At 37.7% G+C, this 17,479-nt stretch overlaps 1 protein-coding gene across 2 annotated transcripts in view; it reads left to right on the forward strand.

Moving 5' to 3' along the window:
- Positions 1 to 17,479, forward strand: part of CFAP299 (cilia and flagella associated protein 299) — a 615,785-nt gene that overhangs the window by 521,738 nt on the left and 76,568 nt on the right. For both annotated transcript variants that reach the window (XM_032334707.1, XM_032334706.1), the window contains exon 4: positions 6,572 to 6,714. In XM_032334707.1, coding sequence (XP_032190598.1) covers positions 6,572 to 6,714 — 143 coding nt within the window. The remainder of the gene's footprint in view (positions 1 to 6,571; positions 6,715 to 17,479) is intronic.

Consider the following 17,479-nt stretch of genomic DNA (forward strand, 5'->3'; position numbering starts at 1 on the left):
CCCAAGCAATGGAATTCTGATACGAGTATTCCCTTTCCTTATCACTAAGAAACTGATAAAACTCTTAACATGATATAATTTCAATAGCAACAGTAATAATAAAAATTTTAAAAGACAATAGATAATATTCACTGAGTGTTTACCATGTACCAGGCATTGTTAAGTGCTGAGCAAAAATAGTCTCAATTCACACAACAACCTGGAGAAGCAGATAATATGTCCATTGTGTAACAGAAGAAACTGAATCTTACAAAGGATAATGAATGCACCAGTGTCACAAAGTAAGCAGATGGCAGGGCCAACATTTGGACCCTAGTCTGAGAGTCCACTGGGGAGTGATTATAAAAAAGGATGTCATGGGACGGCGTCCTGGCTGTGAGTGTGGTTGCCCCATTCTTGAGTTACATGTCTTTTGAGGTGGTCATTCACAACGCTTTCAGCACCTACATTTACAAAATGACAATAATAATGCTATCTAACCATTATATATTTTTGAGAGAATTAAAGGTAATGAATGTAAAGCTCCCAGTATTTTGCTCAGAACATAATGGCTTCTTAATAACTGATACCTAGTAGTATTAATAGCAGGGGTAATTAGTATTCACCTTAGAAGAAAATACATTGATAAAGGAATATATTAAATTTGTTAATCAGGAATGTGAGTTTGGGGCCCCTGGGTGGCTCAGTCATTTAAGTTTCTGCTTCAGCGCAGGTCACGATCCCAGGGTCCTGAGTGGAGCCCTACATCAGGCTCCCTGCTCAGTGGGGAGTTCGTTTCTCCCCCTGCCCCTCCCCCACAGCTTGTGCTCTCTTGCTCACTCTCTCACAAACAAATAAAATCTTTAAAAAAAAAAAAGTGGGGCGCCTGGGTGGCTCAGTGGGTTAAGCCGCTGCCTTCGGCTCAGGTCATGATCTCAGGGTCCTGGGATCGAGTCCCGCATCGGGCTCCCTGCTCAGCAGAGAGCCTGCTTCCCTCTCTCTCTCTCTGCCTGCCTCTCCATCTACTTGCGATTTCTCTCTCTGTCAAATAAATAAATAAAATCTTTAAAAAAAAAAAAAAAAGTGTTAGTTAACTGACTTGTAATTCTTGGACAGTCTATATAATAAAATATAAACAAGAGAAAATAAAATTTCAACCAACCACCAAGTACCTTACAACTATGTCTTACCTCTTCTGTTTCATTATTTTTTCCTGTCACCTACATTGTTTTTGTAATGATGTAGTTCAAAGTTAAATATTGAGTTGTAATTTCCTGACAGTCTTTTGCCAATTACTACACATCAATAGTTATAATCATTTTTTAAAATAATTTTATGAAGCATGTTATCCGTTAGGAATTTTTTTAATTTTGCAGATTTTTTTTATTTTACTAAAATTTCTTTCACAATATATTTTTACACCTAAATAGCCATACTTGGAAAGACATCAATGAAGTCATTTGTTTCTATTGAAAATAAAAGAAATTACAGATACAATGATCGCTAGACTTTCCCCATTGAAAAAAAAAGAGCATTTGCATGTGGCATACAAATTGGGTGCACAGGCAGAAGGCCAGGCTCTGACAGCACCTGACTATGAGCTGAGCCATTTCACGCGAGACAAGAGGTGATTTCACTGCTCTCCAGAGATGAAGGAGAAATGGGAGGAGGGGAGAGGCTACAAGAAGGCTTAGCTAACTAAACGCTTAGGTCCAATGAAGCTTGCCTGGTTTTGTTTTGTTTGTTCCTTTGTTTGTTTTGGAGGTATTCAGTTTGGTTTTGTAGAAACTTGCTAGATTTTGCAGGAACCTATTTAGGAGCATAGGACTTAAGAATATATAGAGGAGTTAAGAACTTGAACAACCCACCCAAGGACAAACAGTGAACTTTATACTCAGTTTGTCTTGACTTGAAGTTGTCTAGCTTCAGAAAACCCCTAGATTCACAAAAATCACAGGGCATCCACTTAACTCTCACAAGGCTAGAGAACTGAGATTTAAAGTACTGTACTCAAATTCCCATAGACAATGGGCTTTAAACTCACATGGGAAAGCTGTATATAATAATGTAAAATAGTGAGATTATGGAGAGGTATATACACATATACATATAATTTTACACCATTATTCATTTTACCCACAAGACACTGAACAGTAAAGATGTTTAGGTACTTGGTTAAGTAAAAACCAAGCACTCACCCTTGTGTTTTTAATTCTTTACAATGTATATTAACTTTATAATAATTATGGAATTTATGATTTGATCTAGGACTTAATGAGAGAGATAAACTTACCATAGTGATGATGACTTGTCTATTTATCCTTAAACAGTTCTATCGATTTTTGCTTTCCACATTTTCAGGCTATTTTTTTCAAAGGTTAATTCAAAGTTATAATAGCTCTATCTTTCTCTGAATTGAATATTTTATCATTATCTAGTGACTCTCCATCTCTAGAAATGCTTTTTGCCTTCCAAGTTCATTTGTCTCATACCAATATGCTGATACCAACTTTTTAGACAGACATTTTCTTATGCATGTTCTTTGATCAGTTACCTTTCAGCCTTAAGTTTTATATCCTTTGTTTTTATCCACTCTAAGAACCTTTGTTTTTTAACTTAAACACTTGGCCATTCACACTGACTGTAATTACTTCATTATTTTCATTTATTACCATGTGTATTAGTTCTTTAGGGCTGCCATAACAAAATACCACATACTGGGTGGCTTAAACAACAGAGATTATTTTCTCACAGTTATCAAAGCCAGGAGCAAAAGGTAGATCAAGATGTTGATGTTGGCAGGGTTGGTTCTTCTGAAAACTTCCTCCTTGATGTGCAGGTACCCATTTCTCACTGTGTCTTCACGTGGTCTTTCCATGTGTACAAACCCCTGGTGTCTCTCTGTGTCCAAATACCTCCTCATAAAGTCAGATTGGATTAGTGACTAATGGGCTCCTTTTAGCTTAATAACTTCTTTGAAAGCCCTATGTCCAAATACATTCTCTGATATACTGAGGGATTCAACATAGGAATTTTGAGGGAACACAGTTCAGCCCATAATGCTATCATTCCATCATATATTTTTCTATATATTTACTATATTCTTGGAATTTCATTCTATTCTTTATCTCTGACCTTTCAGTTAGAGTCACTTTTTTGCCTGAAATACAGTTGACTGTTCAACAATATAAGGGTTAAAGGTACCAACCCCACTACAGAGTCAAAAATCTGCATATAACTTTTTACTCCTCAAAAGCTTAACTACTAGTAACCTGCTGTTGACTGCAAACCTTACTGATGACATAAAGGGTCAACTAACACGTATTTTACATGTTGTGTGTATACATACTGTATTCTTACAATAAAGGAAGCTAGAGAAAAGAAAACAGGAAAATCATAAGAAAGAGAAAATACATTTATGGTGCTGTACTGTATTTTTTTATAAAACCTATCCATATATAAGTGGAGACATATAGTTCAAACCCATGTTTTTCAAGAGGCAACTATACATCCTCCAGGATTTCTTTGAGTTAAGAGTCTTTTGTCAATCAAGGCTCTCATTTTTTGGTTTTCTCACTTGAAAGATATTTTCTCTGGGTTTATAATTCTGGAAACATTCTTCTTTTCTATGGACACATTGAAGATTGTTTTTATCCTTTTCTCATTTCTCTGCCGTATGTTGAGGCAATAGTCCTAATCTCTCTACCTGAAAGGCTGGATTTTGTCTCCTGTCACCTCCAACTCCCAAGATCATGAAACCCTTTCTAAGATTCCCTGCAGTTGGGCACATGCCTGCAGGACAAAGATGGTTCTAGGGCTCTGCTTTCCTTTCTGGGAATCTATTTCCACTTAGTTTTTAGACTCTAAGTATTCCTCATTTTTGACAGTGCATCAATGCATGTTACAAGTTGCATTTTAGATTTTATCCAGAATTTATTTTTGCTTTCATGAGGAAGGTCAGTTACAATATTTGGTATGCTATTCTACTGAAAAAATAAGACTGATCCATTTCATTTAAAGATAGAGGCAGACAGAGGAGGGTGTTTTTGTTGTTGTTTCTTTTTCTGTTAATAGAGTTCCATTTAAGGGTGCCTGTGTGGCTGAGTTGGTTAAGTGTCTGACTCTTGGTTTCGACTCAGGTTATGATCTCAGGGTCATGATATCAAGGCCTGCGCTGGGCTCTGCACTCAGCTCAGGGTCTGCTTAAGATTCTTTCCCCACTTCCCCCCTCACTGCTCCTCCCCCCATGCTCTCTCTTCTCTCAAAAGTAAATCAATCAATCAATCAATCAAATCTTTAATAATAGAGTTCCATTTTAAAAGTAGACGACTTATTTCGGACATTTTTCCCGCTATGTGCCTGTAAGATTCGCCTCAACATTAGGAGCAGCCTTGGTGGGGTAAAGATTTCAAGGACCTTAAGGACTTCGCATGAAACATTGATAGTTCTAGTATGTAGCCTTGTTTAAGCAGAGATAGCAATCTTAGGTATGGATTTAGAAGTCTAAGAGTCTTAAGACGTCTCTGAGTTACTGTCCATTTAGAATTTGTGCTGTAAAAGCTAGAAACCATGGACTGAAAGCCATGGCCGAAAACCATGGCTGAAAGCATGGACAAATCTGAGGAAGTTTAACTTGGAGCTGTGTGGTGGAGACGAGAAGGTGCAGGACTGAACCTACGTGAGACTGAGCACAGGAATGACAATGCGGGCTCCTTGAGCCGCCTCTGTGGAAAATGGTGCTGATCCATCACCACACTCTCCTTAAGCCAAGGACGTGCCTCAGAATCCTTCTCTGCGTGGCCTCCTCAGCACCAAGTGCCAAACGACTGCAGGAGGCAGGAAGATGCAATTTAACAAAATAACGACCAGCGGTACCTCGTGGCTTGTTCTTCCGTTTTTCAGCTGGGACATTGTTAGCAACATGTTTTCTCAGGTGCAGCGAGAAAAAGGATTCTTTCAGTTTTCTCGGTTCACCTTTTTGGAAGCTCTGTGAAGGTGACCCACGTGAGTGCTTCCTGTAACTGACCACACAGAGACCCAACAAGGAACCGTCCAGCGATGGGCAGAGAGGAAAAGGAAGACTTGTTTACAGTTTCTTCCAAATGTGGAACGTTGTCATGAGATTCTCCACTTTGAATTAGACCTGGAAATAAAGCCATGAAGAACTTTTCCAGCTAAATAGGTTTTTTTGTTTGTTTGCTTGCTTGGCTTTGTTTTTCTCTTGGAGGTTGAGATCAGTGTCTGTCAGCTTGATAGAGAAAGGACTGCCATTCTTCCATTTGCTCGAGCTGACTTCCACGTACGCTCGGTGTCCGCTCCTTCCCTCACCTGACAGGCTGCTGGTCTAGGTCTTCACATGCCTCACTTTTTCTCATCCTTCAGGCTTCAAGTCTTGGTTTAAACTGGCCTCCTCCAAGTCTTTTCTGATGACCAAAAGTAGACTTCGCCACCAACAATTCATTCTCTTGTCAACCATGTTCTTTATTTTTTTTTTAATTTTTTATTTCAATTCAATTAGCCAACATATGAGTACATCGTTAGTTTCAGACGTAGTGTTCAATAATTTATCAGTCGCATACAACATCGAGTGCTCATCAAATCATGTGCTTTCCTTAATGCCCATCGTCCAGTTCCCCTCCCCCACCCATGTGCCCTCCAGCAACTCTCAGTTTGTTTCCTATAGTTAAGAGTCTCTCATGGTTTTTCTCCCTCTCTGATGACTTCATTCTCTAATCTACCATGTTCTTTATTTGCTTTGTGGCATTTATCACTCACTGGAAATACTTTTTTCCTTTTCATATCTCGTCTGTCTCCCCTCACCAGAGCATACATTCTGAGAGGCCAGGGTACTTACTGTGTTGTATCCTTGACACCTTCAACAGGATCTAATATGTAGTAAGTGCACAATGATATTTGTTCAGGAAATAATATGAATGAGAAAAATGTACTTTTTGTTTTGACCTGTGGACTTAATTTGGAAGGTGACTTTAATTCTAAAGAGATTCTAGTTTTATTAAGAGACTTTTTGACTCTCACAGTAATGAGAAGGGACCAATTTATATCTTTGTAATGGAACATACATAGGAATTGAGATAGAAAAATAATGTAGTAATTAAATAGACAAACACAAGAACTTGGGTTTTAATCTCAATTTTTTGATTACTAACTGTGAGACTATTAGTGAGGTACTCAGCCTCTTTGTTCCTTAGTTTTCTTATCTAAAGAAATTATGACCATGGGAAGACAATAGGATTCGGGGGAAAGGAAATAAATTAATGTTATGCAAACACTTAAAATGTCTGCCTTTTGGAAGACCTGTAAGTTAATTATTGATATCGTCTTATAAAATTATTATAAATGTACATTATACTCCTGTGAAGTTAACTTTTCATGAATTTCTTCATGTGTCAGGATTAAATAATCATACCTGCTTCATAGGATCATGGTGAGGGTGAAAGGTAAAGCACTGAGCATGCGGTCTGGCACATGTGACACTCGAAGACTACAGATTTTATTATCATATGCAATATATTCAGATGGCTTTAATTTATTTACTCTTTTTATTCTGTCTTTTTTGTGTGTGTGCTACCAGACTGTGATCTTTATTCGTGACAAAAATTCTCATGGGCAGGAGATATCAGGATACATTGACTATGCCCACAGGCTAAAGATCGAAGATTTTGAAGTCTACTTTAGTGGAAAAAGAAGACTTCTTCCCAAACCCACAGATTTGAGGTAAATTTTGTGTACTTCTCATACCTTCAGTAAGAGAACAAGCTCCTCAGAGGTATGGCAAAAGATTCTTATTTTTTGTTCTGTATCGTGCCTAGAGTGGAATATACACATATACATTATATACATATAATGTATATAATATATGTATGTATATGTATGTATATAATATGTATATATATATGGAGTGTGGTAAGACTGGCTTGAATAAAAATTTAAAAAATTTAAATGCGCAATGAACCCAGATCCACTTTTCCCATCTACAGTCTGATGAAGAGAAAACTTCAGAGATAAAGTAAGTAAATTCTCAGTGATTTTCCTTTTAAATTAAGGTTGGGGTACCAGGTGGTGGGTATTGTAAAGGGCACAGATTGCATGGAGCACTGGGTGTGGTGAAAAAATAATGAATACTGTTATACTGAAAATAAATAGAAAATAAATTTTTAAAAAAAGTAGAGCTTAAAAATGGCTAATCTTATAAGGCTCTTGGATCACTTGGCACTTGGTCTGCTTAGGAGCTTCAAGAACAGTCCACCTGACACGTTCTCCCTCTCTGTTCTTTGGCCACCAACCAGAGTACAAGCCTTTGCCTACCTTTGCCTCATTTCCTCTCATTGCTGGCCTGTTCGGGAATTCCTTCCCACCCACCATTCTGTTTACCGCTCACCCCTCCCCTTCCTCTGGAGACCTGGTCCTATCACATATGATCTCCTTTCTGTCAGTTTGTTCACAGATCAGCCCTTGTACCTCTTTGGAAATAGGTCTTAAGGTAATTTTTTAATTCTTTTACTTTCCATAGAATCCAGAAGTGGTAGCAGCATTCTACTTGAACTGTTCTCTATATCCAGATTGTTCGACACTTGGAACAACACTCTCCTCCTTTGACATTCCTGCTGTCTTTTATCCATCATTATTGCTATTTTCTTTTCTTTTTTTTATTTATTTACTTGACAGAGATCACAAGTAGGCAGAGAGACAGGCAGAGAGAGAGAGACTGGGGAAGAGAGAGGGAAGCAGGCTCCCTGCCGAGCAAAGAGCCCGATGCGGGGCTCCATCCCAATGCCCTGAGATCATGACCTGAGCCGAAGGCAGAGGCTTTAACCCACTGAGCCACTGAGGCACCCCCCTTATTGCTATTTTCTAAAGACTTCTTAACCCATCACCACCTTAATGGACCTACCCCTTTTCTGATCCCACCTAGATGTACGGCACGTCATTTAATTTCCCTCTGTAATAATCTGTTTTTGTGCTTTTGCTAACTTCAAGGGTAGATTGATAAGAACTTTGTTTTCTGTACCTGTAATTGAATTCCTGGGTTCTTGTAGACGTAATTTTAGGAAATTTCACTAAGGTGTGGATATCCAAAAATATTCTAAATTTTCACTGGTCTTTCAAGATCTTTCTTGTCAACCTCTGACACTGCCTCCTCTCACTGTATGGTTTGCCTCACATTGCACAGATTACACTGAGTCTAAACATAGAAACTACCAAATGATCTCTTTTTTTTCCAGTGATGTTTCTAAAACAACATAGTTCTGACCTTAGGTGGCTGCACCTTCTTCTTTTAGAAATAGATTTATTTCTTGAAGAAAAAATAATACTTCAGTCTTACCAAGTGAAATATTTCTTTTATACATGCACCTACTCTCACAAATTTTTTACAGATTCAAAGAAAAAATAATTACTTGTCCTGTTCAGAGCTAATTTATCCAACTTGTTTTTAATGCCTTCCATCCTTCTCTCTGCTGAAACTATATTTCATGTGTTCCCCTGTTTTTTAGAAATTCTCAAATTCACTCTCTTGACTGATTCCTTTATCTCACCTCTAAACATGCTGAAGCCATTTCTATTTAAAAAAAGAAGTCGTTTCTATTTTGAAAGATTATTTCTATTAAAAATCCCCTTTTGCAAATATCATTCTCAATGGAGAAAAACTGAAAGCTTTTCCGCTAAGGTCAGGAACACGGCAGGGATGTCCATTATCACCACTGCTATTCAACATAGTACTAGAAGTCCTAGCCTCAGCAATCAGACAACAAAAGGAAATTAAAGGCATCCAAATCGGCAAAGAAGAAGTCAAATTATCACTCTTCGCAGATGATATGATACTATATGTGGAAAACCCAAAAGACTCCACTCCAAAACTGCTAGAACTTATACAGGAATTCAGTAAAGTGTCAGGATATAAAATCAATGCACAGAAATCAGTTGCATTTCTCTACACCAACAGCAAGACAGAAGAAAGAGAAATTAAGGAGTCAATCCCATTTACAATTGCATCCAAAACCATAAGATACCTAGGAATAAACCTAACCAAAGAGACACACAATCTATACTCAGAAAACTATAAAGTACTCATGAAAGAAATTGAGGAAGACACAAAGAAATGGAAAAATGTTCCATGCTCCTGGATTGGAAGAATAAATATTGTGAAAATGTCTATGCTACCTAAAGCAATCTACACATTTAATGCAATTCCTATCAAAGTACCATCCATCTTTTTCAAAGAAATGGAACAAATAATTCTAAAATTTATATGGAACCAGAAAAGACCTCGAATAGCCAAAGGGATATTGAAAAAGAAAGCCAACGTTGGTGGCATCACAATTCCGGACTTCAAGCTCTATTACAAAGCTGTCATCATCAAGACAGCATGGTACTGGCACAAAAACAGACACATAGATCAGTGGAACATAATAGAGAGCCCAGAAATAGACCCTCAACTCTACAGTCAACTAATCTTCGACAAAGCAGGAAAGAATGTCCAATGGAAAAAAGACAGCCTCTTCAATAAATGGTGCTGGGAAAATTGGACAGCCACATGCAGAAAAATGAAATTGGACCATTTCCTTACACCACACACAAAAATAGACTCAAAATGGATGAAGGACCTCAATGTGCGAAAGGAATCCATCAAAATCCTTGAGGAGAACACAGGCAGCAACCTCTTCGACCTCAGCCGCAGCAACATCTTCCTAGGAACAATGCCAAAGGCAAGGGAAGCAAGGGCAAAAATGAACTATTGGGATTTCATCAAGATCAAAAGCTTTTGCACAGCAAAGGAAACAGTTAACAAAATCAAAAGACAACTGACAGAATGGGAGAAGATATTTGCAAACAACATATCAGATAAAGGACTAGTGTCCAGAATCTATAAAGAACTTAGCAAACTCAACACCCAAAGAACAAATAATCCAATCAAGAAATGGGCAGAGGACATGAACAGACATTTCTGCAAAGAAGACATCCAGATGGCCAACAGACACATGAAAAAGTGCTCCATATCACTCGGCATCAGGGAAATACAAATCAAAACCACAATGAGATATCACCTCACACCAGTCAGAATGGCTAAAATAAACAAGTCAGGAAATGACAGATGCTGGCGAGGATGCGGAGAAAGGGGAACCCTCCTACACTGTTGGTGGGAATGCAAGCTGGTGCAGCCACTCTGGAAAACAGCATGGAGGTTCCTCAAAATGTTGAAAATAGAACTGCCCTATGACCCAGCAATTGCACTATTGGGTATTTACCCTAAAGATACAAACGTAGTGATCCAAAGGGGCACGTGCACCCGAATGTTTATAGCAGCAATGTCCACAATAGCCAAACTATGGAAAGAACCTAGATGTCCATCAACAGATGAATGGATCAAGAAGATGTGGTATATATACACAATGGAATACTATGCAGCCATCAAAAGAAATGAAATCTTGCCATTTGCGATGATGTGGATGGAACTAGAGCGTATCATGCTTAGCGAAATAAGTCAAGCAGAGAAAGACAACTATCATATGATCTCCCTGATATGAGGAAGTGGTGATGCAACATGGGGGCTTAAGTGGGTAGGAGAAGAATCAATGAAACAAGATGGGATTGGGAGGGAGACAAACCATAAGTGACTTTTAATCTCACAAAACAAACTGAGCGTTGCTGGGGGGAGGGGGTTTGGGAGAAGGGGGTGGGATTATGGACATTGGGGAGGGTATGTGCTTTGGTGAGTGCTGTGAAGTGTGTAAACCTTGTGATTCACAGAACTGTACCCCTGGGGATAAAAATATATGTTTATAAAAAATAAAAAATTAAAAAAAAAAAAAAGGGAGTTGGGGGAAATTGGAAGGGGAGGTGAACCATGAGAGACTATGGACTCTGAAAAACAATCTGAGGGGTTTGAAGTGGCGGGGGGGTGGTGGAGGTTGGGGGAACCAGGTGGTGAGTATTAGAGAGGGCACAGATTGCATGGAGCACTGGGTGTGGTGCAAAAACAATGAATACTGTTATGCTGAAAATAAATAAAAAATAAATTAAAAAAAAAAAAAAAGGAAAAAAAAATCCCCTTTTGCACTCCAACTATTGAACTGCCTCTCTTTTGGTTTTCAGCTAATCTCCTCAAAACAGCATGTGTTCCAATTCTCACTGCTCACATAGGCGCTAACCCATGGTAATGAGTTCTGTGCCACTATTATTCAAATGGAATGACTCCCGGTAACAGCACCGGTGATGGCCAACTCGGCAAACCCATGGATCATTTCCACCTCTTGTCTTCCTTAACTTCTCTACCGTATTTGATTAGTGTTGATTCATCATTATGCTGAGTAATTCTTCTTTTCAAAACTATTCAAATGCCCTTTTTATTTTCAGAATCCCTCACTAAATTCTTCCCTTGTTTATTTTGTACACGTTGGGATTCGTCAGAGTTCGTCCTTTGATTTCGTTTCTTACCATCTACATTTTCCTGGGTGATTTGATCCCTTTCCTAGAGGGGAGCTGTTCTTATTTCATATGCAGTTATCCCACTGCTTACTTCAGAGAACTTTCTGCGCATTCCATTAGCAACGAAAACTTATTTTCAAAATTAAACTCATCTTAATCTCTGTAGTTTTCTGTTGCTTCTGTACCCTCCGTCTGGGCGAGTGGCACCACCTTCGCAACCCAAGGCAAAATCCCGATGTCGCTCTCGACCTCCTCCTCTCTACCACCACTCCATAACTGATAATTTACTAAAAATGCCAGATTCTGTAACCTTCGCATCTTGGTTTATATTAAAGCAGATGTTAGATGTGTCATTTCACCTATATGAATTGTTCATATTACTATTTCAGTATGAATCTTTATCTGATAACATTTTAACAGAAAATACCTAACAAATAATTCCTTAATATTCTCTAATGCCTAGTTAGTCCTTTTTCGTATTTTATTGTCTTAAGGTTATCTTTTCATAGTTGATTTGACCACATCAAAACCCAAATAATCTTGTGTTTTTTTATTCCATCTTTTGTAATTCTTTTACTATATAACAGTTCCTTCCTTATTTTTTTATGCTGTCGATTTGTCAGAGAAACTATGTCACTCACCCCAAGAAACGTCTCGTAACCTCCATGTGGCTGATGGCTTCCTGCCGTCGTTTCACATCCTTCTCTGTCTTTCTGTTTCCTGTCAACTGGCCTGATAAAATCCGGTCTCGGTTTTTTTTCAGCTAACCTCTTTTAATCCTGAAGCTCAAGGTGAGCTCTGGATCAGTGGGTTCAGCTGGTGTCAGTCTGATCACTCCATCAGAAAGTTCCCCATTGGTTCATGTAAATGGTTTTAGAATACAATAACAAAAGCTACCTAAATGTATTTACGGAAGGTTGTATAATGGTAATTCTCTAAATCTAGCATTCATTCTGCATTATTTAGCCAGAATTCTTCTATAGAGAATAACTTTTTCTCATCACTTAGTTGGTTACCCTAAAATAGAATTCAGTGCATGCAGAAATACAAAATAAATATTTGATTATTTCCTTAAATTTATGGGAAAAACGCAAAGCCAGAAGCACAATAGAGTACACAGGAATGCCAAATTGTTTTCGAAGTGGTTCTACCAATTTGTACCCACCAGAAGTACTATGTAAGTGTTCCAGTTCAGAAACATTTTTCCCACTGTACTGAGTTACAAATGATCTCTCATTTTGGCTTTTAACTTTCATTTCTGTAATCACTTATCAGATTGAGCGTCTTTCATTGGTTGATCAAATTTCCTTTATGTGAATTATCTATTAAGACTTTTTCCCATCTTTTTTATTGGTTATTTATTTCTCCTTTTCTTATACATTTTGAATTCTTTTTATTTTTCTCTTTTGGACATTGATCGATCATTTGCCGTTTGTATATATTGAAAAATGCCGTCTTCTGTGTGCAATTCTGCTTTCACCTCCTTTACACTGACTTTTGATGGAAGTCAGCAGTTTTGATAGATTAATACATTTTACTAACCTTTTCATCTGAGGTTTGCATTTTTTTGTGTTTTGTTTAATCAAACTCTACGTTTATGCAGGGCATAAAAATATTGTTCTATAGAGTGTAGTTTTGCTTTTTATTTTATATCTTCAGTGTATCCAGATTTAATGTTATATATGATGATTGATTGGGTAAGAGTCCACTTTTTTTTTTTTTAAAGATTTTACTTATTTATTTGACAGAGAGAGATCACAAGTAGACAGAGAGGCAGGCAGAGAGAGAGGAGGAAGCAGGCTCGCTGCTGAGCAGAGAGCCCGTTGCGGAACTTGATCCCAGGACCCATGACCTGAGCCGAAGGCAGCGGCTTAACCCACTGAGCCACCCATGCCTCAAGGGTCCACTTTTTATTATTGTTTTCTTAAATGACTAATAATTTGTCCTAGAATACTTACTGAAAAGTCCACTATCTTCTCTCTCACATGTGCAGCACCATTTGTGTCTTAAGTTAGGTTCTGTATGTGTTTATTTCTGGGCTCACTCTTTAGTTTTATTGGTCTTTCCTTGAAATAATATAATCTTGGTCATTTGGTATATTTTAGTGATAGTTTTTAAAATAAAGACAGTTTTTTTTTCAGAAGCATCTAGGCTGTGCTTGTCCTTCACTCTAACATATAAATTTTAGAATCAGCTTGTGAAGTTCACACACAAAAAAAAGTTGTAATTTTGATTGGAATTTCTTTCAATTTATGGCCAATGTACAAGTAACAGCGTCTTTATGATATTTACTTTTCCATTTATTTATTTAATTTATTTACACTTTTTAATATTTCTTTTAATAATATTTTATGTTTCCTAATTATTGAGTTTGACCTTTTTCTTTTCATGGATGCCATATTATTTCTGAGGTTTTAAACAAAGTTATGTCTATTCTGATGATTCTCACTGGATAATTTTTACCACACGAGTTTAATGTAAACCATCTATCAGAATCAAACTTCATATTTTTCACTCAAGAGATTTCACACCAATAAATGACTAAACAGTGTTACCAGGGGGGTAAAAATACCTTTGGTATATGTATTGCCCTACTTAGCTCAATTTAGAACTCGAACAAAGACTTTAAAATTAAAGATTCACTTACCTTTTGATGTGCTCTTCTACTCTGTGTAGGAAGAGACGTTAGTTCTGTGATTGGAATCCTGCTTTGTGGAGAGTAGAAATATTGACAGGTATGGCTATTATGCAACACAACAGAAGAGAGGGCCCTGAAAACTTGATGTCTTGTCATTTCACACTCCCTCTGCCCACGTGTTTAAGATTCAGTACCTTCCTCAGCATATGCGAGTACCTCACAAGTCAGTAGGATGTTGCCATGTAGGGAGCTCACATTTTCCCACAACAACTTAGTGAAATAGGTGCAAGACGAACTGTTACCATCTGAGAGAGGAGAAACTCGAGCAAGCCACTTGCTAAAGTTCACAAGAGAGACACGGGTGAGTGAGAACGAGTTCTTAGGAATTCCGATTTACTGCTCACCTTCAGAACACTATTCTGAGTTTAAAAGCTTTTGTAGCCTGAATATGATTGCACTAAATAGGATCCCTGAGTTATATTCTGCCCCACATTTAGCTGCTTAATTATCCATATTTATGTATCCATATCATTTCCACAAAGATCTAAAGTCTGCCTGTAGAGCTCTACCTATCCCTCGAGTAGACTGGTCAGGAGGAAATGAAAAGTTTTCTTTGTGTTTCTCTTTAGAGAATCTATGAAATATTCATACCCTTGACCGAGGAATGCCCTAAATATTAAAGCCTTGAGATATTATTATCAAATTTCCCTTGCAATCCCATTGTCTGTTTTATTAAAATATTTAACATGCCAAACTTCTGAAGTTGGAATTTAAAGTTGTGTTTATCCTGTGCTTAAGTGTGTTCTCATCAAAGCATCTGGTTCTCAAGTTTAAAAGAAAAAGGTTCTCAAGTTTAAAAGAAAAAGGAGTAAATGACTCAGTTCTTCTGCACAGAGTATAAAAATATTGGCGTTTTTAAGGTTATTAATATTGTTCCATATCTAAATTTGGTGACTAATTAGTAAAATATCCATTTAGTCTCTTCAACAGATATTTGCTGAATTTGAAAGAAAAGGAATATTTTGGGTGAAAAAGGATTCTGACTGAGGGAGACTTTCTGCAAACACCAGCTCCTTGATACGCAAAGTGTGGTCCATGGACCATTAGCACCTATAAAGCTCAAGAAGCACACTCTAGAGCTGTGCTGTCTGGCAGAGTAGTCATGAACCACATGTGGCTGCTGAGCACTTTAAATGTGATTAACTCTGAATTAAGCTATTCTAAAAGTATAAAATATATACCTGATTTCCAAGATTTATCATAAAAATATTAACTATCTTATTAATAAGTCTGCATTAATTACATGCTAAAATAATACGTTGGATATGTAGGGTTAAATGAGACATATTATTAAAATTATTCTCACCTTTTCTTTTTTATAAATATAAATTTTTTTAAATTTATTTGTTTTCAGCATAACAGTTTCATTATTTTTTCACCACACCCAGTGCTCCATGCAATCCATGCCCTCTATAATACCCACCACCTGGTACCCCAACCTCCCACCCCCCCGCCCCTTCACAACCCTCAGGTTGTTTTTCAGAGTCCATAGTCTCTTATGGTTCACCTCCCCTTCCAATTTCCCTCAACTCCCTTCTCCTCTCTAACTCCCCTTGTCCTCCATGCTATGTGTTATGCTCCACAAGTGAGTGAAACCATATGATAATTGACTCTCTCTGCTTGACTGATTTCTCCTCACCTTTTCTTTTAGCTTTTCTTTAGTGCGGCTGTTAGAAAATTTACAATGACATACGTGGCTTATGTCTATGACTCAATTCTCTTGATAAATAGATCTGGTGTACTTGTCCTCACCCCAGAGTTTCAGTCCCATCTTGATCTTTAGAACCAGTATTAAGCTTAGATAGGCATGATGTCAGAAACCATAGACCAGAGATCACTAGTTAGTGGTGTCTGAATGCAGACATGTTTTGTTTGGCCTACACGATGTATCTAAAAATTGCATCAGTGCTTGAGAAATAGGAAATGTCACATAAAATATATTGGATTTGCAGATTCTCTTAAAAACTAGTAAGGTCTTCCCACACTGAGCCTGCATTCTCTCATTGCAACCATGACCTAGAATTAAATAGCAGCTGCCTTCTGAGATGGGCTATGTTCTCACCAGATTAACATAGACATAGACTTGACCACTCACACATCTTGGCATCTACACCGTCCCCCTCAAGTCACTCATTTGAGTACCTCCTGGATTCTCCCAAGTATTTTGAATCTCTGACTACTAGCCTAAATTACCATCTCAGATGTTAGAAGTTATATTTGCCATCAGCCCAGTCATGCTCTCTGTTGTTTTCCCACTTTGGTGAGTTTAATTTCAGCCCTCAGGCTCTTCCAAACTACTGAGGCAAAGTCTGACATAACTTTGATACTGATAAAGATTAACTGAGCATTTATGTGGACAAGACACTGAGCTAAATAATTTATAATTTATATTCATTTTTTCACTTACTTGACTACCTAATGGATTTTTTTTCACATTCTAACATCAAAGAATCTGCATCATAGAGATGTTAATTTGCTTAACCCAAAGTTACACACAGAGACATTTGCACTCACAACTAGAAATCCAGGGAATCTGTGTAACACCAAATACCATAATTTTTTTTTTTTTAAATCAATACATGATTCTACTTTAGGACTCTGTTGTGAAAAGATATCATTTTCCTCTTTGGTCCCGTATCCATACCCTAGTCATTGTCAGGCTGTATATTCCTTTTGCAGATGTGTATCTGACTTGACAAGACCTAATTTGGGATTGTTTTTCAGAACTTGAAGCCATCCCGCTATCCACAGTTAAGACTGGGGAATTCAGCCGTCCTGTACCCACCCTTGCCACTTCCTCCTTGCATTGAGCTTGGCAGAAAACAGCCCTTTGTACTTAACCAGGCTTATATTTTCCGTCACTGTGAGTAAGAATTACAGTGTCCCACAGCTTTGTGAGGGGAAGAGCTCTGGCCAGAACTAAAAGTGGCCTTTAATTGTGGCTTCAACCTAAAAGTCTTTAGGGAAAAATTGGCCCTGACTTGTTGAACCTCAGTTATGTCCCAGGATACTTTTAGAATCTATTCATATCCTCTGAACTGTGGTTCACATAATTTTTGTAATATTTACTTGGAGTTCTTATACAAATAAATTTAATTTTCCAGTACTTAACTCTTTGCAGTTTCTCTGTATCCCAAGCTAAACATTAAGTGCTGTCTCTCATGGACGACTCGAGGACGACGGAGAAGAGAACCCCCCAAAGCTATGTTAAGATGAACCTCCTCCTGCCTGTCTATACAGAACCCAAACATACTGAAACTGACTTTTCCTACCAAATTCCTACTGAAATATCCGCCGCACTGTTCAACGGTAGAATTTTATTCAGACCCTGTTTGTCTCGTTTCTTAAAAAAAAAAA

The sequence above is a fragment of the Mustela erminea genome, chromosome 2, assembly GCF_009829155.1.
Source record: "Mustela erminea isolate mMusErm1 chromosome 2, mMusErm1.Pri, whole genome shotgun sequence".
NCBI classification, from domain to species: domain Eukaryota; kingdom Metazoa; phylum Chordata; class Mammalia; order Carnivora; family Mustelidae; genus Mustela; species Mustela erminea.